Here is a 27,369-nt window from a genome sequence, read left to right as displayed (position 1 = left end):
TATGAGTGACCCTCTAATTATTCCAAATGGAATTAAAGGAGACGAAGGCTAGCCATGAATAGGAAAGAGGGGACACTTTGGGGGCTGATATCTGGGCAGGAACGCTTGAGGAAGAAATGAGATCCTGAAATCAAGGGGCAAATATATCTGGTGTTCACTTCTACTCACGAATAAGAATTTCCTTTTCTTCGTTAGTCATTCCCTTAAAGGCATCGTTGGTTGGCACAAACAAGGTCCAATCTCCAGGCTGTGTCAGGAGCTCTTTCAAGTCTGCAGCTTCAAGTAGGCTGAGGAAGATGCTAAGCAGGAAGGACATATGGACATATGTTTATTTTATTAGATTTAATCTAGGTAAGCCTACCCACCATGCATGAAATAGAGTAGAATCCCTATTATACGTGGAAGCATGAGAAAATGGTTCATATGTTTTCATATGTTTCAAATGCAATTTACTGTTAAAGTTTTATCATGGGGAAATTATTTAAATATACATATGATTCTTAAATTTCCTAAACTCTGTTTTCCCCCTATAAATCTTGGTGAGGTCACACTTTATTTAATATTCTGCAAAATAGTCTTTGCTAGAATATACTATCAGTTTTTAAAAACTTAATTATAAAAAAATTTGCAAGAAGTAGTTCAGTCTGTTAGGTTGATTTTTGTTTGTTTGTTTGTTTTTTACTCACCAAGTCATATTATGCTGCACCAGGAAGAAAAATATTGTTAAGAACATATCTTAATTTTAAAAACATTTGTATAGACTTTCTATTCTAAATTCTGTTCTCAGCAGTACTGAGTACCGAATGGATTTTGGAATACTTACTGTGAAACAAAACTATGCCAAAAGCTCTTATTCTCTTGTGGAGGTGAAACTAGTAAGCTTACCTGAAGCGCTTATCTTGTTTCAGTTTTTCATGGAGGGATTTCTCTGCTGGTTTGATGATCTCTCGGAATATGTGAATGGCACCATTTCTTCCTTGCTTGCTTCCTCTCACCATGCATGAATTTTCAATGCAGACAGCCTAGCAAAGAAATAAAGGTACAGTTGCCCATTTCCTTACTTGAAATTCCCTACGTAAAAGAAGCTACATAATTGAATTTCTGGATGGGCTCTTCTAAGAGGTCACCTGACTTCTAATGCGAGAAAAAACAGTTTCTCTCCTCTGTTTTTAAGGTCTTGTACACTCTGACCTCACTTTTCCTATTCAACTAGGTCTTCCACTACTAAGCAAGCAACCCTATGTGTGGGGCAGGTAGTTTTGTCAGTGAATTTAAAACTTCCATATAATTCCACTTCTACATTTCCTATCATTCCTCTCTAGGTTCTAATCATTCTTACAGACCCTCTTTTGTGAACTTTCACCCTTTAACTTTTTAAGACCCTCTTTAACCATAAAGTTTCGTGACTTTACTGCCTCTTCACAAATATTTAGTATATTATCTTGACTGTAAGACACTATCAATTTTAAGTCAAATTACTGATTAAGTTATAGCATTTCTGAACAATAATATTTATATATGTATCATTTAGAATGCGGCGCATTTTCTGCATCATTTAAAATGTGTGTCTTGGCCTTGTGGAACTATGGTGCACAGCACTGTGTGTCATGTTTAGTTCAAGGTAATGCTTGACCTCCTATGAGTTCTTTTTTTTTTTTTTTCCTATGAGTTCTTTTTAACTGTAGCTGCAAGGTTGCCTGGACAGAAACTGAACAGCACCACTAAGTAGCACTGTAATTCTGATAATAAATATTTTCTAGAAATTTTCCCTCAGATAAAGCACATTAGAACCACTTACTAGAAATCTTTATGTGCCTATAAAAGTTTATCCTGAAAGCCATTCAAAAGAGATTCGGTGGTTGGATGATGGTCATACATTAAAAGATCATTGGACTCAATATAAAAATTACCTTGTAAACAGTAAAGTACGGTACTCTGTAAAGCAAAAGCTTATTTTAAATGAGTTTTAGTGATTTATGGAATTGAAATAATGCTTTAGAAAATGTTGTTTATAATGAAACAAGTGCAAGTTATCAGAATTATTAATACACAGCACTTTTTGTATACTTTCCTCAAAGTCTTTTCAAACAAGCTATTCAGTTCCCTGATCTTCCTATAAATATTTACTATTAAGACCACATTAATAAAATTCTAAGGAACTTTTGTTACAAGAACAGTCTTTCGCAGATGTAGAGAATGGACTTGAGGACACAGGGAGGGCGAAGGGTAAGCTGGGACGAAGTGAGAGAGTAGCATGGACATATATACACTACCAAATGTAAAATAGATAGCTAGTGGGAAGCAGCTGCAGAGCACAGGGAGATCAGCTCGGTGTTTTGTGACCACCTAGAGGGGTGGGATAGGGAGGGTGGGAGGGAGACACAAGAGGCAGGAAATATGGTGATATATGTATACGTATAGCTGATTCACTTTGTTATACAGCAGAAACTAATACAACATTGTAAAGGAATTATACTCTAATAAAGATGTTAAAGAAAAGAAAAAAGCACAGTCTTTGACAAGGGCACATCATTTGACATTTAGGCCAGCGTGGATATTTTATCTCATTCGGATTCACTTACTGTGCGATACACGAAGACTCTGAGCTGTTTGCCGCCAATGGTCTCGAGCTTTTGTCCATTGTAAAGCTCATTAAGGCCAACTTTTACTTTCAATATGTGATTCTGCAGAATTAATTTAAGAAGACGCTGATCCATGCTCAGGGTATCATCTATAAGTAAATTCATTACAAAAGAGTGTTATTTTGTTTAGAAAGCAAAGTTTCTCCTGTAAGAGAAAATCATGAAAATGGGTAATCCCTACCACTATAGATCTTATGGATCCTACACATATATAGTATATGAGATGACTATATGCCAAAAGCTAAGAATTCTGTGCACAAATTAGAAATTCCATGAGCTATTTCATCAAATGACTACAATATGATTCCAAGCAGTCCAAACAATGGGCTTCATCTATGTGAGGGCCACATGGTTTTATGTGGTCACTGACAAAAGTTAAACTCTAAACCTGGCCAAGATTTTCTCTGAGAATCTGATGTCCATTAGTCACATGAGAAACCACTGATGAATCATTTCTACATTTATTTTTATTTATGGAGAGAGAGTTGAAGCATGTAACCTCTTAAAGATGGGTTGATGTCAACATGTATGGATATTATTATTACGAAGAGAAAAAACAGCATTTCTAGGAATTTGAATTTTTTCGTTAATAATTTTCTATGTCCCGACCTAGTATTTGGAAAAACATTAAAAAGGTGATACTTATTTAGTTTTTAATTGCTAAATTTTGCCTAACAATTTAAATATGTCTTTGTGAAGTCATTTTTTTCTGGAAAAAGTGTCAGGTTGTATTAATCTAAACACAGTCCTTGAATAGCAGCTACTAGGTCAAATACTTGTAATAACAGTTCACATCATAATATGGAAGTGTATCATTTTCTCTTGTTTGTATTTATTTATAATTTGATACCTTACATTGAAATTCTGAGTTGCAAAATGCACCTACATATTCCTAAATATTATTATGTTGGCGTTTAAATAAACAAATCAGATTTATTTTTCTTAAGATCTGTTAATACATCCATTATGTGTGCTGGAAATATGATCAGGTTCACAGAACAACTGAAGACTACTTACCACAAACTTTCACTTCCTGTAGGCTATTATCTATTATAATGAAATGTTTTGAAATGAAGGACATTTTAATAGACACTACATAGTGCTAATGCATTGTATGTGTAGCTGGTAAAGAAACTAATTAACACCTCACAAAATATCTATTATTTCTTAATGCAAACAATCATGGTGAAGAAACAATGTGTGTAGAGGAGGAAAGAGTAGGAATGACAGTGTCCAGTACATACCAGAAAATGCATTATTCACGGGTGCCAGCAAAGTGTATTCTCCATCTGGCCTCAGAGCAGATGCCAAGCCTAATTGGGCCACAAGGTCTGTGAAAGTGGTTTGCTGATTTCCAGCTAGCTCAATAACTTGTTTGGCTGTAACATAAACCATTACCATTCAAACAATGTCATCGTTGTTATTACCATAATCATGAAATTAGTAAATCAGTTCTTGGCTATTTTCCATAAGCTATTTGCTGTACTGGCAATGTGACATCCTGCCTTTCCTTAGTAAGAGAGTTCCAGCTTCCCTTTTTTGGGGTTGATGACCAAAGACTTTCAGAAGGACAATATCTTTCTGACTTCTTGCTTTGCAGTTTTCTTGGATTCTTTATTACTTGCCTCTTATCTCTCTGCTCTTGTGAGTGCCATAGGTCTTTCATTTATCCAAAAGTAACCATTTGGTTATATCTTCCCTTCTGTTTTCAAGAAAAGCTCTGGCACTGTGATAATCTTTATCAATATTAGGTATTAGAAGTAAGTCAGGCAGAGAAAGACAAATATCATATGATATCACTTACATGTGAAATCTAAAAAAATGGCACAAATGAACCTATTTACAAAACAGAAATAGAGTCATAGATGTAGAAACCAAACTTACAGTTACCAAGGGGGGGGGAAAGGGATAAATTGGGAGATTGGGATTGACATATACATACTACTATATATAAAATAGATAACTAATAAGAACCTACTGTATAGCACAGGGAACTCTATTCAATACTCTGTAATGACCTATATGGGATTAGAATCTAAAAATGAGTGGATATATGTACATGTATAACTGGTTCACTTTGCTATACAGCAGAAACTAACACAACATTTTAAATCAACTATATCCCAATAAAAATTCATTAAAAAAAAAAAAAAAAAGAAACTCTGGAAAGCCAGAGGTCAATGCATGGAATGCCCATGACTACACAAGCTGCCTATTTAGTACTCAGCTCATTGTTAATTTTGTGTTTGTGCTTTATATGGCATTCCTTATACTGCACATTTATTTTCCATCTGCCTACTCTTAAGGCATCTAATTGGTAAACGATAGTAGGTAGAACAATATGAAACTGTTGCTCACCAGAATCAGGAATCAGGACCTGATCAATCAAATGGATAACACCATTATTTGTCACAATATCTTTTTTGTTCACCATTTTGATTCCATTTACTGTTATGCTGTCACCATCACATCCTATCTCAATTGTGTTTCCTTCCAGAGTCTCAAATACTGCTCCTCCCATGATAGCCTCGGAACACTGGAGGGTGTTTAAAATGTGGTACTTCAAGAGAGCTGGAGGACAAAGTACAAAGAGTAAGCTTTCAGATCAAGGAGAATAGCATTTGACCCTTAAAAGATGTGTTTCACTGTGGAACTAAGTATTCCTAAGAAATATAATATATATAAGACCTAAGTATTGACCTAAGGTTTTAAAATTCTGTTTATGTTCTCAAAATGTTTTTTCCATCAACTCTACAATAAAATTAGCTCAGCTCAGTAGGAAGTAAGAAGAAAAGAAGATCAGCTGCATGGAATTATTTGTGTAGTTCTAGAAAATGTGTTAGATCAAGTTCCCTCTATCATAAGAAAGGAATTTCCGATGGGAACAAAGAATAATTCCTCCTTTCAGAAGGCCTATAAAGTTATTTGCTAGTGATACCTGTTCCAAACACCCAAGCAGTATCTTACATCAGCTACGCATGACAGAACAGCTCTACAGGCATACTTCATTTCATTGAGCTTCACTATTTTGCACTTTGCAGATACTATGTTTTTTGTTTTTTTGTTTTTTTTACAAATTGAAGGTTTGTGACAACCCTAAAGGCAACATCTAGAAAATAACCAAAATAAAGATGCTTTCTTGAAGGACTTCTGAAGGGATCTGTGCCTAAACTGTCTATATTTGCACCAAAATATCTCATCATAAATTGGTTAAGCCAATTTGGGGTAGGCTGAGTAAGCGAAATGTGCTAGTCACAATGTAAAATCTAGTTGAAACTAAAAAGGAGACTGGAAAGAAGCCAAGCTCTGTGTATCAATAGGTAATGGCCAAAGAGAACCATGCAATTTTCTCAACTCAACTTTAGTGTAAATTTAGAATTAAAAGCATTGAACAATATGTATACAGTATTAAAGTTTGATGATCTAATATTTCTTTTCCACACTTTCTAATTCTTTTTAATGTCTGCTACTTAGTTACTTGAAAGCAGTGCAGAAGAATGTGATCTTTAGGATACCCTGATTAATTATTTTAATTATTAAATTAATTATTGAATTACTTTGCCTACTCTTTCAAGGATTTTGTTTTTTAAGATTTTTATAGTCCACCTCAGAATAAAAGTTTTTCTTTGCCTTTGCTTATCAAAGGTGATAATGCTGGCAGGACTTGATCTCTTTTTCATTTCCTTTCTTGGAATTCTGGGAGGCTTCTCCTAGAGAGAGACAGTTAAGTACCTTCTGAAGCCACTTTGTCTCCCATGATCCTTTCTAGAACCCCTCGTGGAAGTTTCTCAAAAGCTTCATTGGTGGGAGCAAAGAGTGTGAAGTGACCATCTCTTCCAAGGGACTCCAATATATCAGATGTGATGGCAGCTGCCTGAAACACAAATGTGCTTTTTAGAGGCTGGCACATTGCAAATCCAGAAGAAAATTACAATACACTCAGTCTGGGTGGACATGAGGGAGTTGATTATATAGAAAACTATAGAAGTTAGATATAACTCTTGTTAGATCTTTAAAATATTATCTTTTGACGCAAACAACCATGTCTTTTCAAACTTTCCTCAAACTGTATGTAAGATGGGGAATTCTGCCAATGCTTGTGTGACTGAACAATATACAGCAGTAAACGTAATAATTGATGAATTCATTCTAAATGCACTAAGTACACTACAGTCATGAAACTAATCATTCTTTATCTATCATGTCCACATAAATATTATTATTTCATATAAGGAGATGATTTCTTCTGCATAAAATGAAAACCTTTTCATTTCAAGAAATACATTGGTTAAGTGTCTGCCAGATTTAATAGCTTTTTATAATTATTTTAGATTCTGACAGGGAAAGAGGAGGAATTTCAGTGGTCCCAGACAATCTGCTATTACTTCTTGTACTTACTCTAAAAGATGAGAGGTCATCTTCTGCTTCAATAAAGTCCTGAATTGAGGTACCAATTTGTGTAAGGACACGGTCAATGACGTGCACAACACCATTTGTTGCAATCTGGTTCCCATGGATGATTCGAGCACAGTTAACAGTGACAACCTAATTATTTGAGAAAATCAAATTTTAGAAATCACAGCTATCTATTGACCACTGAGACTGCAAGCCCCCATTTCCTATTTTTCATGATTACTGGTAAATGTAACATGAAAGAACTGACATTCTGAAAGTAACTGAGGGTGAAGACTTACATATTACTATGTCCAAAAAAAAAAAACAAAACCTGGGGAAAAATGCAACCAGTTGAGAACCCAAGTCCAGTTACACTTAACATACCTAGAAATGCAAGGCAAAAACATTTTTTTTGTTTAAATTATTGCTTTTATTCCTCTATTTCTTTCATAGAGATAGTCATACACTATTTCTAATGTAGGTCAATGAGTTACATAAAGAAGTCTAATTAGTCCTAAAAGAAAGTTCTGAGACAGAAACAAACAATTATTGCATAAATATAATCAGTTCTATTTCAGTGATTTCCTAAATATTGACTCCTCACTGACCCTTTATTTCCTGGAACTCTGACTGTTGAAAGAGCTCTATGACCCTGGTTGGACGTCTCCCACAAAGACTTTATTAAAACACACAAGAACCTAAATCAGTATAGTAGCCAGAGGGTGAATAAAAGAATACTCATTCTCTGATTTTTCTCTGATAAATTCTCTGACAAATACTTATTATTTTTTCTGCTTATTAGTTTTCAAACACATCAAATACTAAAATTTCCTTTTGTAGAACACCTTAGTCTACTATCAATGAACTATCGATTTAATTTCTTCCTTGCAATCACTCTTTAATAGAAATCACTCACTGAATTAGAAATTTACATGCTCTAGATGTAGGGAAAAGTCTTGATATGGCACTTACATTATATTCAGTGACTTTTTATTATTTCTGTGAACCTTATATAAAAGGTATAGAAAAAAATTAAGGGCAATGTTATTGAAAAAGGTACTTTTTATTAATGAAACTTACCCCATTAGGATAATGGTTAATGAAGAGCCCCAAATTGTTATACATCGAAGGAACAATCATGCCGTTTTTCAAGTCCTTGGTCAACATTCTCTTGTTAATCATGTGGCTATGTAGAGCATTCAATAATTCAACATTTACGTTGCTCTCCAAACCTCTACGGATATCCTAGGAAAAATTGAAATGACAGAAGTTTATTTTATTATAGTTAATTATTTAAAATCTTATAATCACTCTGTTTCTACTCTCTTGTTATTTTCTCATTGAATTACCCAGACGGTCAAACCAAATTGACATAAATAACTTAAAATTATACTATTTCAATTGATTAAGAAATTTTGTAAGTAGAGGTACCCAGTAAAGGGTTCCAGCTTTTACAGAGCACTTGGACATTTTTAGAGACAAAACAAAATTTTTAATAAATGTATTGATGAAGAGATGATCTTGCTGTAAAGGCTTAGGGAATATGAAATTATCAGATATTTAAAGTACTTTGAGTGGAAAACAAAATAAAAGTGGCATTATATTTGTGTACAACATCAGAGTTTTAATAACCGTTTTATGTTTATTCTATGACAAATTCAAGAATTCAACCATCCTGTACCTTTTAATTTATCCAATACCACACTATATCATACTGTACTTGGTGTTATGAGAAATACAATGATAAGTAAGGTGAAGTCTCGACCTTTGAGGTACTTATTCTATAGCAGCAGGCAAAAATAAACATAGTAAGATAAAGGACGGAAGGAGAAAAAAAATGCTTTCCAGGTCAAATGAAGATGGCTGGCAATTCAGGTTTGGAGACAGGTCTTGCAGGGTAGGTAGACAGGGTAGGGACGGTGTGATGATCATTCTAAGTCCAGCTGCTGGCACAGGGTGAACGTTGGGAAAGCAGAAGTTGTCCAGTGTGGTTATTATATGCCTTTACGTTTCTCAGATAATGTTAAGAAGAAATTTTAGAAAGTATATGGGACCATAACATAGAAGAATTTAATGCCCAAGTAAAGAGTAAATTAAACTGGCAATGGGGAGCCATCGAGGCTGCTGTGGGCTTGGAATATAATGATTAGCCTGGGCTTTAGGAAGGTTAATCTGGTGGTAATGCATAGCAGGAAAAAGACTATTATGAGGATGAAAAATGAGATATGGGTGACTAACAGTAGTTTCTAAGAACTGAAGAGAGGCAAAGTAAGGATAACTCATAATTTTCAAGTTTGAACTCTGAGATTGGTACTGCCAATTATGGAAAAAAGACAGCAGAAAAGCAGTTGTTGATGGGGAGAAAGAAAGTGGCATCTATTTTAGATAACGTTTTGTTTAAAGATACAGATGGTGTATCCAAGGAGAAATATTAAGATAGATGTTAGAAATATTCTCCTGGGATTCAAGAAACACAGATTCCATGGCTCTATGCATTAAAGTGAAAGCTGAAGCCATCAGAAGTGCATCTAAACTTCAGAGTATAGTTCCTGGAAGATACCTTAATAAGACCCATTCTAAAGGCATGGAAGAAGAGGAGTCTGCAAAAAGGCCCAGAAAGGTGGTTAGAGATGTGGTCAAAGACAACCAGAAGAGAGAAAGTTCTATAATGCAAGCAACTAACCTCACAGCTAATGAAGCAAGATAAAATCTAGAAGAATCTGCCTAAGTTTTACTAAATATTGTATGACTCTAGTAGTAATTATCAGTTCATCTTCATATCAAGTAGAAAGTAGGAATATATTTCTATACCAGTTTTACAGATTTGTATACTGTCATTATTTAGTGTGTTGTAAATCAGATTATGCACAAAAAAAGCCTGAAAATTAAATGTATTGCTTACAACCCTTCAATTTAACTATCCACACACGTTTATAAATCTGTCAGTCTCTGAACAGCCATATATATTTACATATAATTAAACTAATAAGTATATGTATAATATAGCTTATTAAAAATTTTAAATTCCACTAGGCTTCTTAACTTGCCTTTCTATGAGATATGTCATTTAAAATTACCTATATTTCTTCACAACCCAAAGGGAAGGAGGAAAGGAGTAAAATAGAATAATGATAAAGTGCTTGTTCAATCCACTATTAGTTTGCCTTTATTAGTCCATGAGCCTACTGGGGTGTTATTCCATTTATGGATGTATTAAAATGATTTTCTCCTTACCCTCAATTAACTCATCCTTTTATGTATCCTTATATATGTACGACAGAAAGATATACAATTTCTATTCATTTCCAACTCAGTAAACCAATTAAAGTATACCAATAGCAGTAAAAAAATTTATATTCATAAAAATAATGAATTACAGAATCCAGGTTGTCCCAAGCCTCGTTACTTGGTGCGAAGTAAGTGAATGACCCCTTTCCTTCGATCTCTTCCCTCAGTTTTGAGACATCAGAATAACGCTGCGTGGTGGTGGCTCCCACAATGCCCAGGGTACCATAAACATGGTCAATAGGCATAACTGAAATAATCAAGAGATGAATAAGTACTTAGGAAAAAATTTCAAGAATGTTATTTTACAATAATTTAACCTTTACACAAAGCCCCCCAATATATTAAATGATAATTTTAGCAATACAGTTCTATAAATCATCAATTTTATGTGAAAGTTGCCTTTTGAATGTCAAATAATAAAGTACTATTGAAAAATATCATTCCATATATTCTTGGTGTTGAGGGAAAATGAATTTTCAATTATTATCCTTGTTTGATGTTTAGTCTATTTACATGTCAAATCTGCTATGTCAATATGGTTCAATTACAATTATTAGTAAGGATCTTTGATTATTTCACTGAAAACAACAAAAGTTCCTCACTTCTTACTGACAATGGCAAAGGTAATTTATTTTTTCGTGTTGGCTTAAAGCTCCTAAATAGTATAATACTGTTAGGTATAGGGGTGTAATTATACAGATTTGGGTCCCTGAAAGAAATATGTAGACCTGCTTCTTTTCATCATAATTTCAGGAAGGAGGTATATAAAAATATCTAATACTTCTAGAATACATCTTCTGAACTTCAGGAGAAAGATTAATATATGAATGTCAGCCTGAAGTTTGGGTGCAGCCAACTTATTTTTTATGACTCTGTCTTATTTAAAATTTAGTATGATTTGGATCATATCATAGGAGAAATGGTTATTACCTTTGTGAATATAGCAAGACTAGGTACACAATTAGTAAATTAAGTCACAAAATCAGGATTTAAAAACACCCCAACAGGATGGGAAAAATGAGTCAAATGTGACAGTTAAATGTCACAGGGTTCCATTTAAGTCCCACGCCTAAGTTAAAAAAAAAAACAAATCCCGAAGGAAGACTTGATTTGACAGTATTCATTTAAAAAAGATCTGTAATCAATTTTAATTACTTAAAAATTCAGCATGAGTTAACGATATGACATGGTTACCAATAACATTAACCAAAGTTCAGGAGCCCACCCGCCCCAAACTGAGGTATTTGTCTTAATATTTTCTCAGCTTCCTGGACACACATAGATAGTAGACACCAGTCTTGGATCACAATCAGAAGGAAAAAAAATGACTGGATTAGAGGCTTTTCATAGGTTGCTGTCAATTACAGTAAGGACTCCAAAGTCTATATCACATTCAAACTGGGGGCCATGAGCCCAGAGAAGAGAAGATTCTGTTGGGGAAGAGAGGGTAGCTGGAGGAAGGGTGTGATGATTTGTGTTAACTATCTGAATGGCTGTCATTTCAAAGAGGAAATAGATGAACTAATTTTTCTCTAGTTGGCAAGTTACAGGAAACTAACTTTCAATCTGAGAAACGTTATAAAATCAGAGCTGTTGAAGCAGAGAAGATGATGCCTTGCCAAGTAGTCAGCCCATGTTCCTAGACAAATTCAAAGAAAGGGATTTTGTAGTGGGGATTTTTGTTCTTGAAGGAAAGTTGAACTAATTTAAATTTAGAATAAGCTTCTGTTGTCCAGCATTTAGTGTATATGATGTATATTTGAATACTTTATCAACATGATAAAGTCATGATTAACACCAAGATATGGGGGATATATCTTGGATTTATCATGGTGCTAAATACACACACACACACAATTGGCTTCGCTATAAGCTACTTCAACTCTTTTTCCTCAAACAAGACAAATTCCTCATTTAATTCAGTAATTGAAACTTTACCTGCTGGGCAGCCTTTCATTCCTTCCATCCTCATATAACCAGGGCAGCATTCATATAACACAGTCCTATACATTGGAAGAAAATTAATATTAAAATGGGAGAACTACAAAGGATATATTTTGACATAAACTTAGCAAAACATATTACTTATTGCCTTGATTTATTGAGAATTTAGAAATCCAGTTTTTTTGTTTGTTTGTTTATGACATCAAGGTATTTATATTAGCTTGATTTCTCTCTATAGCCTCATGGCATGGTGGAAAAATTCCAGGATCTTGAGCCAGAAGAATGGAGTTTGGTTCCCAGTTCCACTACTTAGTTGATGTGTGACCTTGAGCAAATCATTTAATAAATTTGAGTCTCAGTTTCCCCAACTAGTTAACATGAAGGTAGTAGCTAAAATACTTATTCATGGGTAGTTGTGAATCTCAAATAAAACAATGCTTTGGAAATAATTTTGCAAACTATAAATAGCTATAAATGTTTATTAGTATAAGGTTATTAGGAACTAAGAACGTCAGAAAAATTTATTAACTCACTTATAGGTAGTAAAACATGAAACTATAGATGAGAATAAAATTTCTGGCATGGAATATTGGCTTAAGGATAGTTAAAAGATAAGAATATAGAGATAAGTGGGAAACTAAATTTTCAAACTGTTCTCTAATTTTAATATAATTTCAAGAATAGCTGGTATCGGAAACATATACAGACTGTAAGAGAGCCTTATGCAAATATGGTCCCTGAAATAATTTTATTTACATGGCTACCCATAAAAATAAATGTGAATATTTGGATGCCAAGGGATTGATTAAGAATTGCTTATACTTTAGCTTTAGCATATATCATAAACAATAAGAATGAGATACATAATTTTTAGTTCGGGACTAATAATACTTTATGTAAAAAGACTAATAATACTTTATGTAAAATAGTAAATAGAAGAAGAAATTGCTAAAGTAGCAAAAATTTCTATAACATATGCTCATATTAATGCACTATATGGTATAGAATTCCAAAACAGGCAATTGCAATTTCAGATGATACTTGAACAATACGGTTGTCTGAGTTAATGCTTTGAAAGCAATGACAACAAAGAAGTATTTTTTCCAGGAAATTTATGCTACACAAAACTCAAAGTTCCCATATTGTCAGTAGGACAAATAAGAGTAAAAAAATATCATGAATGTGCATATCTCTGAAAGTGGGAAATTTATCTTCATTTTCTGAATAGTATCTAAAATCTCATGGAAATGCCAACTGAAAATGTCACTGACATTTTTTTGAAGGAGGTCTACAAAATACTATATTATTGAGCCAATATATATTGTGGAGAATACCGTAAACCTAGGAAACTTCCTGTTTTTCATTAGACCCACCCAGTTACTTCCCCCAAATCCCCAAAGCAGCTATTCAAACAGAAGATAAACATTTCTGTCAACTAATACATAAAGTCCTAAAGATGACTTTGGAAATTTTAGCAGCTGCAAGCAGATGGCAAATCAGGCATTCTTCCTGTCAATGTTACTGATTCCTTTGGTTGTTTGAAACTAGCAACTAGCATTTACATTTATTCCAGAGCACAGATGTTAATGTGTTTGTGAAAATGAAGTTAAGGGAAATAAGCTAATATAATTAAACAAAGGAGACACTGTTATATTTCTGGTAAAAAGCCAGGCTTCAAAGCAGGAATTTTTTTTTCTTTTTTAATGGAAAGCAAGAAAGAATCTTGGCATAGGCTTTGTACAAGCGTCGGCATCTCTAACATATTTAGATGGTTAAAGTAAGATTGTATCGGACTTCGTTAACTTCCGGGAAGTGTGTAATAAAAATTTTCCCTAAATATTTCAGAGAGCAGGTCCTTTCTTATGCAGTTAGTGTGCCTTCCAAATAGGCCTCATGGTAACCAAGAATACAAAGGACAAAGTGAGAAAAATCCAGAGCTTTGGAGTTCCCAACTGGGGCCTGACCTAAATCATGGCCAGGATCCTTGTAACTACTGACTTACGCTGTAGTTGTGTGAATGATCCACAAGTTTAGCAGATTTATGCAAACTAATAAGAATAATGTCCAGGTCAAAAAGTAACATCGGTTAAAACTCTGTTAAGCCAACATGTGGGAATGGGCAGCAATGTCCTGTGGGGTCCTAGCCTTGGTTACCATGGGGAGGCACAGTCCAGATAAGGCTATATGCCTTGAATACATGATTCTTAGTAAAATAAAGAAAACCCTATGCATTTTAAATAGGCATCTGCACACACCTCCTTTTCACACCAGCATATACCCAATTTGCTTAAAGTAGTTTAAATTTAAGTACGATTAATGTTATGAGTTAGAGTTACTTAGTAATTTCACATTAGTTCATTAGTTCATTCATTTTACCTTCAGAAACTCTCCAAGTATTAAATCTGCATTTCACAGGCAAAGAAACAAGACTCCAAAATGTTATGTGATTCCACAGTTAATATTTGTAACCAATATTATTAAGTTAAGAATATGTTTTTTAACAATCCCCCAATCCTTCCACCTATTTAGAGTAACTGAAGTTTAATGATGATGTGCTTCAGATATTCTGGTTCTGAAGTCGTCCTTCACTGAGGTTGCTGTCCAAAGTAATAAGAAGCAGGCAGGAGCCATTTCTACTGTTTCACTGACTGAGGATGACATCTTTAATTTTTTTTTTATCTATAATTCAGCTCCTTCATCTTAAAATGAAGAATTTGCACGACATGAGTACTTATCAACCTTTATATGTCTAGGATTATATTTCTTCTACCAATATTTATTAATTGATTAAACCAATAAGCTATCAAGTAATAAAAATGTTTTCCAACTCTAGGTTAATCAATGAAGTATATAACTAAGTTGAAAAGTAATCATCTTTTTGGCTGTTGAAATAGTAATATAGTGGTGGGTTTCCATTATCACCTTTGGGGACCCCTGGAGATCTGGCAGTTTGGGATTGAATGACTGGATTAAATGAAGATATGAAACCTAAGTCCCTTCCAACTTTAAGCTTTGATGAAAACTCTGGGGTAAACTGGTGTACTTTATATAATTTCTAAATGACTGTAGGCAAACATTAATTTTTACTTGAAAACCCTGGTATTTCAGATCAATTTGTTCTTCTGGCATTTTTTTAAATAAAATGAGGAAACTGAGGCAAAGAGGTTAATTGACTTGCCTAAGATAAAAGAGGCCAAACCAGGAGTAGAAATGATATAGTCAAACTGTCAGTGATTCTATACCAGATCACATGGCCATTGCCATAGATTCAGGAATAACATGAGTTCCACTAGTAGAGGGAGAAATTCAGGGAAAATGTCTTTATTCATATGTGATCCATTTTTTTGAAGCTCACAATTTTGCAGAATATTTTCAAGAAGATCATGTGTATGTCCAAGGAAAGACATGGGCATTGTGGTGTTGTCTTTGGAACTGGCACATTAAGGAAAAAATGACACTTACGTTTTCTTTCCACAGATGGCACCTTGATACCAGTTCCTACAAGTGCTAAAGTATTTCTTTTTGGTGCCCAAAATCTGTTGAAGGGCGCAGACATTTGGGCTGGAAGATGGAAGGAAAGAAAGTTAATGTCCTAATGACAACTAGTTTTTCATATCTACATGTCAGATAGTACAAAAAGAAAAAAGTTAATATGTGGATTCGATTATCAAAGATGCAATTCTAAAAAAAGGTGTGATTCTAGTCAGCACAAATCTCATTCTGATCCAATCCTCCTGAATCATTGGAAAAACTAAAGTCTATGAGAGACAGAGAGAGAGAGGAAATTATACATCTCTGAGAGTAAAATGCCATTGTTTCAAAAGTTAACCTAATAGAATTAAACAACGTGTCTTATTACTTTTAATAGTAGGTATTTCACTGACACTTTTAAACCAAACATGTGCTCATTTAGGGTTTGGGGGTGGCTTAAGGCTCTGGAACAATGACAGATCAGACAGCAAAATAGACAGGTTTTACTAAGTCCAAGGACACTGTACTCTGTAATTTTCTAGGTAAGCAATCACAGAAGTAAATGAATGCTAAGATTAAATTAAATAATATGGCTGCACAAAGGAAAATTTATTGCTTTGCCTGGAAGTAATTAGATTAAGACATCCTCTGCCAGAATTTTAAGTGTTTTTCTCCCTTAAAAAGAAGGAAGTCTTATTTGCTCTGTAAGGCAAGGGAACTTTGGAGCATTATGAACATCTCTCTGAGACATTGTGGATGTAGTGCCAAGATCCATTTCAAAAATTAATAATAAATGGTTGGTTAAATTACTAAATTATGTCTGATAACTTTAAAAATGCTAAGTTATAGTTGAGTTTATTCTAAGAAATAAAGTTTTTGCAAATTGTACAGAATGCAAAATTTAAAAGCATTCTTAAATGCTTCAAAAAATTCAGAAAACTGGTTACATTACCTATTAATTTTCATAATAAATGAAATTTTCCCTAACATAATGTGAGATATTTCAAAGCTGTTTACATAATGAGAGTCTCCAACAATAGATTCTTTCATCTTGGAAACCTCATTCTAGAAATTTGGAATCAAATAAAAGCACAAATAAACTGAATCATGAAGAAATGCCCTGTTAAATGTTGTTAATTACATTAAAATCTTACAATGTTTCATAAAAAGCAATTATACACAAGTTTTTTGGACAGTAATACTTAAAGCTTAAGACACATACATCAACCACAGAATACTCATTTTTTCCTTTTTCTTGTTACATTGTAATAAGTAGGAAAAAAAAAACCCCTGAGGTATAAATAAGGAACTGTATGTAGAATTGTACATACAACAAGCTAAGGGAAAAGAAGGTTTATAAAATCAAACCACTGACTTACCCCTGATCCCGGCCCCTGATACGGCTGTGAGCCAAGATCTTGTCATAATGACCATTGGCATTTGCAGGGTTAACCACAACAAGCAAGAACAGAGAAAATATGGATAAGAGAGGAATCATCTCTAGTCTCTCCGTTGCAGTTAGTCCACGAAGAGAACTGGCAGTGGGCTTTGGAGAGCTCAGAGCTTATATACATGGCAGAGTTCTGGGAGGGAGCTCTGTATCAACCTGGGAATCTGAACTCTCTCCAGAAGGCATCAGCAACTTCAAGTTGCCAGCTAGAATCTGCTTTTTCAGCTATGTCTACTGAGCACACTGAGCCTCTTTTTCTTCTCATTATCAAAAGGATATTTATTTTATTTTTATATTATTTATCTTTCTCTTTATTTTTACTACCTGGCTCATTTCATGTTCATATTTCTGTTTTATTCTTTTGTAATTTAGAGGGTTTTTATGGGAAATGATTTTATTTAGATTTTAAGGATCATTCTGTAATATATCCCTTTCAGGGTGCGTGTCCCTGTGCTCAGTGAGAGTATGATTTGATCTTATCACATCTTGTCATATTCAGTTCACATCAGAACTGAAAGATTATTTTTCACCAGATAACCAAGGTAGATGTAGGTTGGATAATCACAAGGCAGTAATGGCTGTTGATTAAAAACAAATGTTGAATGGACATAAACTTTCACAGAATATGGGACAAGAATTTTAACTTGCTGATGAAACATGTAGGAAGGATCACATTTTCCTTGCAATGTGTAAACTGGGGGCATCCCTCCCATTTCACTTCTCTTTTCAGCTATCAAGGAATAGATAGAGTTAACATAAATCTGGTTCTGTTAAGTTTCCCTAACTTTTGAAGCAAAGCAGGAAAGAAAAACATGTGTCATTTTGTTTTTTCATTACACACAGGGCATGATGTTAACCATTTGACAGCGCATCTCTTGGTAACCACAGGACAAAAGCATCCCCTGTTGGAAACAAGTATTACCAGTCTAACTGCAATAGAATAATGCAATACATATTAAGAAACAGGGGCATTGCCAGAATTCTTCTTCTTCTGTTTTATCAAGAGTAACCAAAGTCTCTTAATGTTACACAGTGCAATTCCTAGCCAAGGGAATATCCACTCTCACCACTCCACACGTGATACGTCAACAATTAGCTAAATAACTACAATGAGTTTCCCTGGATAAATAAGTTACACACTATCCTAAAGTGAAAGTGTAATTCAAATATGTCTTGTTGCAAAGTGCTCCCGCTGTAGTGGCCCATCAGAGTTGTTTCCCCACTGGCAATATAGAGAAATTTTAGACTGAAACTCCATGTTGCCCAATTGGAAGGTCTTTTAGGGAAGGCTGGATTAGGCCAGAGAGGATTCCAAGTTATCAGGAGAGTTATATTAAGCTTGCTATAGGATTTTGTCTTGGGGCACTAAAATAATTCTGCAACTTGCTGCTAGTTTAGTAACAAAGCATACAATGTAATAATAAATTCCAAAATATGTTTAGAGGCTTCTTTTCAATTTGAAAATCTTGGCATTAAGGTATAGAAAATGAAAGAGCAATTCAAAAGGAGAGCTGGAGAAAAGATGGTAAGAGGTAAATTATATTCTTTCCCTGGTCCCTTGCGGGAAGCAGAGAATTAATCTATCACTTATATTTCTCTGAATGGAATTACTCTAACTTTGCTCGTATGTCACTGTTTTGCTTTATACAATAGGTTTCTGTTACTCTTATGTTGTGCAAATAGAAGGTGGTCAGTAATTTCTTATTGAGTAGAATGAAAAGGTTTTTTGAAAATAAGTTCTATCTGATATCAGTATATTAGCTATTAGAACATTATTGATAACAGTTATATAAAAGTCTTCAATTCTAGGCTGGTGAGACATTATAATGTAGATTGCTTATCTTCTAAGATAAAACAGTAGAATTTTGGAATTACAGGAAACAAATCAGACTCAAAATACAGAAATCCCTCCAACATCATCACTGTAAATAGTCATCCACTCTTTACTGAGATGCTCTCTAAGATTAACGCAACCCTTTTCATTTTAGACAGCTGTAACTGTTAGTAAGCGTTTCTGTAATGAAGCTCAAATCTGCTCAGATCCAATGGGGTTTGATTGGAGAGGAAGGAATGAGGTATAGAGAGAGATATAGACTTGGAGAATATGTATCAAGAGTGAAAAAGTTATTTAAATATGGTCCAGAATGATAACAGATGGACTTGACTTTGAAGATAGGGGTGAAGGCAGAATTAATATGCCATGTTACCTTCTTTCTTAACAGCGCCTATAAATTGAAAATATATCGATTATTTTAAAGAACGATTTTGACCTGTGACCTGTGTTCCTGTGACCACAGTTTTATCCACTGGAGTGAATGGCTTCCATTCACCCTGACTCCTCCTTTGGTACAAATAGACAAATAATTGCATGAGGAAAGTCGTGAAAATGGAAGTGCATTCATATTTCAAAAGATGACTTCTCCTTCCTGACAGTAGTAGAGGTTTACTTTTTGTAAAAAGCATTGTATATGCTTATACTATAAAAAGAGTATTCTTAAATTTTTCTTTTCAGAGTTTCAAATAACTGAGTCTTAAATGTATCCATCTCGAGCATCATATTTGGAAGTCAACAAATGCTAGCCCTCAACAAATATTTATATTCAGGGTGAGTAATGCCATCAAAGAGGATCTTGAAAATGAAGGCCAGATTGTACATATAAATTTCATGTAAATTTAGAGGTTGGAGAACATTCCAAGAGAAGGAAAATTTTAGAGTAAATATATTAAAAAAAAAAAAAGGCACTGCAACTTAAAATGCTGAGCCCAGCCCAGAAGGGTGATATTATAAGATATTACATAGTGGGGGAAGTCCAAGCAACTACTTTAGCCAGGATCCTGACTTCAGGGAAGCTAATATGGAACCCTGGTCCATAGCCAACAACTTGGGGCAGGGTGAGGGAAGGAAATAGTTCCAGAGATTGGGAATACTTTCTAAGCTGTAGAGAAAAGTTTAAACATCTTGAGAGGGACACAATTCTCTCCTTTCTGAGCACTCATCAAGGGTTAATCTCTCACTCCACATAGGACCCTTATTCTTCTGCTTCATGAAAGGATCCTGACCCTGGGTTGGCTATGTAATTTTCTTAACAGTTTGGGGGAAGTTTGAAACCTTGGTAATTAAATCTGACTTTCAGGGTTGCAAAGTCTGACCCAGAACTGTAAGTCATTAATGAAAAAGAAATGGTTTATTACACAACCAAGGAAAAATAATGTGTTCGAAAGACAGTGACATTTGTTTCTAGCTATCAGGATGCTAACTTACTGGCAGTTTGCAAATTATCCAGTGGATCTTTGTAGCAGCCTCGTAGCCTCTGGAGACTCTGGAGACTGTGATGTGATTAAAGTATCATGCTTACTATCACCAGCATGTAACCAACATTAAACTTACCTAACAACCTCTGGGATTAGACATGGCCTATGGATTCAACAAACCTGGATACTCAAGCCAATAGTGGATTTTTTTTTTCTAGGAACCATACTATTTTTTTCCAGCTTTATCGAGGCATACTTGACAAATCAAAAATGTATATCTTTAAGGTGTACAACGTGATGATTGTATACACGAATCATTGTGGAATGATTACATACCAAACTATTGGATTTTTAAAACAGAATTTCCTTGGTTTTGAATGATCCAGAATGGTTATTTCCTCCAGATAATTTAAAATCCCCTGTTTTTTAAATGTATGGTCTGTGGGATCTTGGCGTTTCTTAAGTACTACTTTTCTTTCTTATTGGCCCATTTGGAAACTACAGGTAATAGAATTTACTTCTAAAAGCCGATAAGGCTTTGAAGTTACTGCCACAGTTTCTTGGGGGCACACTTCTCAGTGTCCAAGCACCTTGGCCTGTGAAGTGCGTAGCCTTCCTTGGTACCTGGGTTTGCAGCCTTGTAAACTGAAGTCCTGGCAAAGACCCAGAGATCTTCGCTTCCTTCGAGGAAGAGAAAACCTTTTGTTAAAATGATTAGATTATGCTGAACTCAGCCAACAGTAAAAGGAATTCAGATTAAGCTAAAAATTAAATTTTGTGATTATTTTTCCCTCATTAAAACAATCATAACAGCCAAAATACAAAGTAAACATTAAATGATGTCTCTTTAACGTTAATTCATTTAGAAGTGAGAGGGCTTTCTGTGATAAACGTGGGTAGTGTGCCATCTTTCCTTTATACATTTAGACTCTCATTTTCCTTAAAAGCCTATCAGGTGACAGATTTCATTCTCATACTAAGTAACCAATGTAACTATTGGTCCTTAGTTGAGCTGGGTGTGTATTACCAGCATTTTTAATTAGCAGTATTTACTTGTATTTCTCTGGAGACATCTAGTGGAGAAAGTACAGTATATGTTTCAAGAAGCACAGATACAGTCTATTATGTTTTGATTAAAATAGTAATTAATATGAAATTGATATGAAAAAATTTAAATAATCTACATGCATTTCAAAATGCCAGACAACTGAAGATTAATGATGGTCTCTTTTTTTTTTGAGTGAAACCATCTTTATTTTATTTTATTTTTTTTAACCTCTTTATTAGAGTATAATTGCTTTACAATGGTGTGTTAGTTTCTGCTTTCAAACAAAGTGAATCAGTTATACATATACATATGTCCCCATATCTCTTCCCTCTTGCATCACCCTGCCTCCCACCCTCCCCATCCCGCCCCTCTAGGTGGTCACAAAGTACTGAGCTGATCTCCATGTGCTATGCGGCTGCTTCCCACTAACTATTTATTTTACGTTTGGTAGTGTATATATGTCCATCTCACTCTCTCACTTTGTCCCAGCTTACCCTTCCCACTCCCTGTATCCTCAAGTCCATTCTCTAGTAGGTCTGTGTCTTTATTCCCGTCTTGCCCGTAGGTTCTTCTGACCTTTTTTTTTTTTTTTTAGATTCCATATATATGTGTTAGCATACGGTATTTGTTTTTCAATTTCTGACTTACTTCACTCTGTATGACAGTCACTAGGTCCATCCACCTCACTACAAATAACTCAGTTTCATTCCTTTTTATGGCTGAGTAACATTCCATTGTATATATGTGCCACATCTTCTTTATCCATTCATCTGATGATGGGCACTTAGTTTTTTTCCATCTCTGGGCTATTGTAAATAGAGCTGCAATGAAAATTCTGGTATATGACTCTTTTTGAATTATGGTTTTTCAGGGTATATGCCCAGTAGTGGGGTTGCTGGGTCGTATGGTAGTTCTATTTTTAGTTTTTTAAGGAACTTCCATACTGTTGTCCATAGTGGCTGTATCAGTTTATATTCCCACCAACAGTGCAAGAGGGTTCCCTTTTATCCACACTCTCTCCAGCATTTATTGTTTGTAGATTTTTTGATGATGGCCATTCTGACTGATGTGAGGTGATACCTCATTGTAGTTTTGATTTGCATTTGTCTAATGATTAGTGATGTTGAGCATCCTTTCATGTGTTTGTTGGCGATCTGTATATCTTCTTTGGAGAAATGTCTACTTAGACCTTCTGCCTATTTCTGGATTGGGTTGTTTGTTGTTTTCATATTGAGCTGCATGAGCTGCTTGTAGATTTGGAGATTAATCCTTTGTCAGTTGCTTCATTGGCAAATATTTTCTCCCATTCTGAGGGTTGTCTTTTCATCTTGTATATGGTTTCCTTTGCTGTACAAAAGCTTCTCAATTTCATTAGGTGCCATTTGTTTATTTTTGTTTTTATTTCCACTTCTCTAGGAGGTGGGTCAAAAAGGATCTTGCTGTGATTTATGTCATAGTGTTCTTACACTTAGGTCTTTAATCCATTTTGAATTTATTTTTGTGTATGGTGTTAGGGAGTGTTCTAATTTCATTCTTTTACATGTAGCTGTCCAGTTTTCCCAGCACCACTTATTGAAGAGGCCGTCTTGTCTCCATGGTATATTCTTGCCTCCTTTATCAAAGATAAAGTGACCGTATGTGTGTGGGTTTATCTCTGGGCTTTCTATCCTGTTCCATTGATCTATATTTCTGTTTTTGTGCCAGTACCATGCTGTCTTGATTACTGTAGCTTTGTAGTATAGTCTGAAGTCCAGGAGCCTAATTCCTCCAGCTCTGTTTCTCTTTCTCAAAATTGCTTTGGCTATTCGGGGTCTTTTGTGTTTCCATACAAATTGTGAATTTTTTGTTCTAGTTCGGTGAAAAATGCCATTGGTAGTTTGATAGGGATTGCATTGAATCTGTAGATTGCTTTGGGTAGTATAATCATTTTCACAATGTTGATTCTTCCAATCCAAGAACATGGTATATCTCTCCATCTCTTGGTGTCATCTTTAATTTCTTTCATCAGTGTCTTATAGTTTTCTGCATACAGGTCTTTTGTCTCCTTAGGTAGGTTTATTCCTAGATATTTTATTCTTTTTGTTGCAATGGTAAATGGGAGTGTTTTCTTGATATCACTTTCAGATTTTTCATCATTAGTGTATAGGAATGCCAGAGATTTCTGTGCATTAATTTTGTATACTGCTACTTTACCAAATTCATTGATTAGCTCTAGTAGTTTTCTGGGAGCATCTTTAGGATTCTCAATCTATAGTATCATGTCATCTGCAAACAATGACAGCTTTACTTCTTCTTTTTCAATCTGGATTCCTTTTATTTCTTTTTCTTCTCTGATTGCTGTGGCTAAAACTTCAAAAACTATGTTGAATAATAGTGAAAGTGGACAACCTTGTCTTGTTCCTGATCATAGTGCAAATGGTTTCAGTTTTTCACCATTGAGGACAATGTTGGCTGTGGGTTTGTTGTATATGGCCTTTATTATGTTGAGGAAAGTTCCCTCTATGCCTACTTTCTGCAGGGCTTTTATCATAAATGGGTGTTGAATTTTGTCAAAAGCTTTCTCTGCATCTATTGAGACAATCATATGGTTTTTCTCCTTCAATTTGTTAATATGGTGTATCATATTAACAAATGATATACTGAAGAAATTTGCATATACTGAAGAAACCTTGCCTTCCTGGAATAAACCCCACTTGATCATGGTGTATGACCCTTTTAATGTGCTGTTGGATTCTGTTTCCTAGTATTTTGTTGAGGATTTTTGCATCTATGTTCATCAGTGATATTGGCCTGTAGTTTTCTTTGTGACATCTTTGTCTGGTTTTGGTCTCAGCGTGATGGTGGCCTCATAGAATGAGTTTGGGAGTGTTCCTCCCTCTTCTGTATTTTGGAAGAGTTTGAGAAGGATAGGTGTTAGCTCTTCTCTAAATGTTTGATAGAATTCGCCTGTGAAGCCATCTGGTCCTGGGCTTTTGTTTGTTGGAAGATTTTTAATCACAGTTTCAATTTCAGTGCTTGTGATTGGTCTGTTCATATTTTCTACTTCTTCCTGGTTCAGTCTCGGAAGGTTGTTCATTTCTAAGAATTTGTCCATTTCTTCCAGGTTGTCCATTTTATTGGCATATAGCTGCTTGTAGTAATCTCTCATGATCCTTTGTATTTCTGCAGTGTCAGTTGTTACTTCCCCTTTTTCGTTTCTAATTCTGTTGATTTGGCTTTCTCCCTTTTTTTCTTGATAAGTCTGGCTAATGGTTTATCAATTTTATCTTCTCAAAGAACCAGCTTTTTCTTTTATTGATCTTTGCTATCATTTCCTTCATTTCTTTTTCATTTATTTCTGATCTGATCTTTATGATTTCTTTCCTTCTGTTAACTTTCGGGGTTTTTTGTTCTTCTTTCTGTAATTGCTTTAGATGTAAGGTTAGGTTGTTTATTTGAGATGTTCCTTGTTTCTTAAGGTAGGATTGTATTGCTATAAACTTCCCTCTTAGAACTGCTTTTGCTGCATCCCATAGGTTTTGGGTGGTCGTGTTTTCATTGTCATTTGTTTCTAGGTATTTTATGATTTCCTCTTTGATTTCATCAGTGATCTCTTGGTTATTAAGTAATGTATTGTTTAGCCTCCATATGTTTGTATTTCTTACAGATTTTTTTCCTGTAATTGATATCTGGTCTCATAATGTTGTGGTCGGAAAAGATACTTGATATGATTTCAATTTTCTTAAATTTACCAAGGCTTGATTTTTGCCCCAAGATATGATCTATCCTGGAGAATGTTCCATGAGCACTTGAGAAGAAAGTGCATTCTGTTGTTTTGGATGGAATGTCCTATAAATATCAATTCAGTCCATTTTGTTTACTGTGTCATTTAAAGCTTGTGTTTTCTAATTTATTTTCATTTTGGATGATCTGTCCATTGGTGAAAGTGGGGTGTTAAAGTCCCCTACTATTATTGTGTTCCTGTCAATTTCCCCTTTTATGGCTGTTAGTATTTGCCTTATGTATTGAGGTGCTCCTATGGTGGGTGCATAAATATTTACAATTGTTATATCTTCTTCTTGGATTGATCCCTTGATCAGTATGTAGTGGCCTTCTTTGTCTCTTGTAACAGTCATTGTTTTAAAGTACATTTTGTCTGATATGAGAATTGCTACTCAAGCTTTCTTTTGATTTCCATTTGCATGGAACATCTTTTTCCATCCCCTCACTTTCAGTCTATATGTGTCCCTAGGTCTGAAGTGGGTCTCTTGTAGACAGCATATATATGGGTCTTATTTTTGTATCCATTCAGCCAGCCTATGTCTTTTGGTTGGAGCATTTAATCCATTTACAGTTAAGGTAATTATCAATATGTATGTTCCTATTACCATTTTCTTAATTGTTTTGGGTTTATTATTGTAGGTCTTTTCCTTCTCTTGTGTTTCCTGCCTAGAGAAGTTCCTTTAGCATTTGTTGTAATGCTGGTTTGGTGGTGCTGAATTCTCTTAGCTTTTGCTTGTCTCTAAAGCTTTTAATTTCTCTGTCAAATCTGAATGAGATCCTTGCTGGGTAGAGTAATCATGGTTGTAGGTTTTTCTCCTTCATCACTTTAAATATGTCTTTCTACTCTCTTCTCGCTTGCAGAGTTTCTGCTGAAAGATCAGCTGTTAACCTTATGGGGATTTCCTTATGTGTTTGTTGTTTTTCCCTTGCTGCTTTTAATATTTGTTCTTTGTATTTAATTTTTGATAGTTTGATTAATATGTGTCTTGGAGTGTTTCTCCTTGGATTTATCCTGTATGGGACTCTCTGTTCTTCCTGGACTTGATTAACTATTTTCTTTCCCATATTAGCGACGTTTTCACCTATAGTCTCTTCAAATATTTTCTCAGTCCCTTTCTTTTTCTCTTCTTCTTCTGGGACCCGTATAGTTCCAATGTTGGTGTATTTAATGTTGTCCCAGAGGTCTCTGAGACTGTCCTCAATTCTTCATTCTTTTTTCTTTAACCTGCTCTGCAGTAGTTATTTCCACTATTTTATCTTCCAGGTCACTTATCTGTTCTTCTGCCTCAGTTATTCTGCTATTGATCCCTTCTAGATAATTTTTAATTTCATTTATTGTGTTGTTCATCACTGTTGGTTTGCTCTTTAGTTCTTCTAGGTCCTTGTTAAACATTTCTTGTATTTTCTCCATTCTATTTCCAAGATTTTGGATCATCTTTACTATCATTATTCTGAATTGTTTTTCAGGTAGACTGCCTATTTCCTCTTCATTTGTTAGGTCTGGTGGGATTTTATCTTGCTCCTTCATCTTCTGTGTGTTTCTCTGTCTTCTCATTTTGCTTAACTTACTGTGTTTGGGGTCTCCTTTTCGCAGGCTGCAGGTTCATCGTTTCTGTTGTTTTTGGTGTCTGTCCCCAGTGGCTAAGGTTGGTTCAGTGGGTTGTGTAGGCTTCCTGGTGGAGGGGACTAGTGCCTGTGTTCTGGTGGATGAGGCTGGATCTTGTCTTTCTGGTGGGCAGGTCCACATCTGGTGGTGTGTTTTGGGGTGTCTGTGGCCTTATTATGATTTTAGGCAGCCTCTGTGCTAATGGATGGGGTTGTATTCCTGTCTTGCTAGTTGTTTGGCATAGGATGTCCTGCCCTGTAGCTTGCTGGTCGTTGAGTGGAGCTGGGTCTTGGCGTTGAGATGGAGATCTCTGGGAGATTTTTGCCGTGTGATATTACGTGGAGCTGGGAAGTCTCTTGTGGAGCAGTGTCCTGAACTTGGCTCTCCCAGCTCAGTGGCACAGCCCTGACTCCTGGCTGCAGCACCAAGAGCCTGTCCTCCACATGGCTCAGAATAAAAGGGAGGAAAAAAAAAAAAAGAAAGAAAGAAAGAAAGAAAGAAAGAAGATAAA

The 27,369-nt window shown here is 35.0% G+C and overlaps 1 protein-coding gene across 6 annotated transcripts in view; it reads right to left on the bottom strand.

Moving 5' to 3' along the window:
- The window catches only part of POSTN (periostin), a 34,273-nt gene extending 16,917 nt beyond the window's left edge, over positions 1 to 17,356 (bottom strand). For 4 of the 6 annotated variants that reach the window (XM_029209981.1, XM_029209982.1, XM_029209983.1 and 1 more), the window contains exons 1-12: positions 17,120 to 17,262; positions 15,732 to 15,830; positions 12,264 to 12,328; positions 10,415 to 10,572; positions 8,118 to 8,282; positions 7,041 to 7,187; positions 6,375 to 6,516; positions 5,001 to 5,213; positions 3,887 to 4,021; positions 2,583 to 2,731; positions 886 to 1,022; positions 169 to 299 (exon numbers count right to left, since the gene is read on the bottom strand). In XM_029209981.1, coding sequence (XP_029065814.1) covers positions 169 to 299; positions 886 to 1,022; positions 2,583 to 2,731; positions 3,887 to 4,021; positions 5,001 to 5,213; positions 6,375 to 6,516; positions 7,041 to 7,187; positions 8,118 to 8,282; positions 10,415 to 10,572; positions 12,264 to 12,328; positions 15,732 to 15,830; positions 17,120 to 17,238 — 1,660 coding nt within the window. In that variant the 5' untranslated portion in view covers positions 17,239 to 17,262. Of the gene's footprint in view, positions 1 to 168; positions 300 to 885; positions 1,023 to 2,582; positions 2,732 to 3,886; positions 4,022 to 5,000; positions 5,214 to 6,374; positions 6,517 to 7,040; positions 7,188 to 8,117; positions 8,283 to 10,414; positions 10,573 to 12,263; positions 12,329 to 15,731; positions 15,831 to 17,119 lie in introns of all 6 variants that reach the window. The other 2 variants (XM_029209979.1, XM_029209980.1) reach the window with 1 other exon arrangement.
- Positions 17,357 to 27,369: the final 10,013 nt, after the last annotated feature.

Source organism: Monodon monoceros, unplaced genomic scaffold (genome assembly GCF_005190385.1).
Source record: "Monodon monoceros isolate NGI ecotype Baffin Bay Population unplaced genomic scaffold, NGI_Narwhal_1 Super_Scaffold_8, whole genome shotgun sequence".
Classification (NCBI taxonomy): domain Eukaryota; kingdom Metazoa; phylum Chordata; class Mammalia; order Artiodactyla; family Monodontidae; genus Monodon; species Monodon monoceros.
Note: the sequence above shows the minus strand (reverse complement) of the source record. Positions and strands in the feature narration are given on the sequence as shown.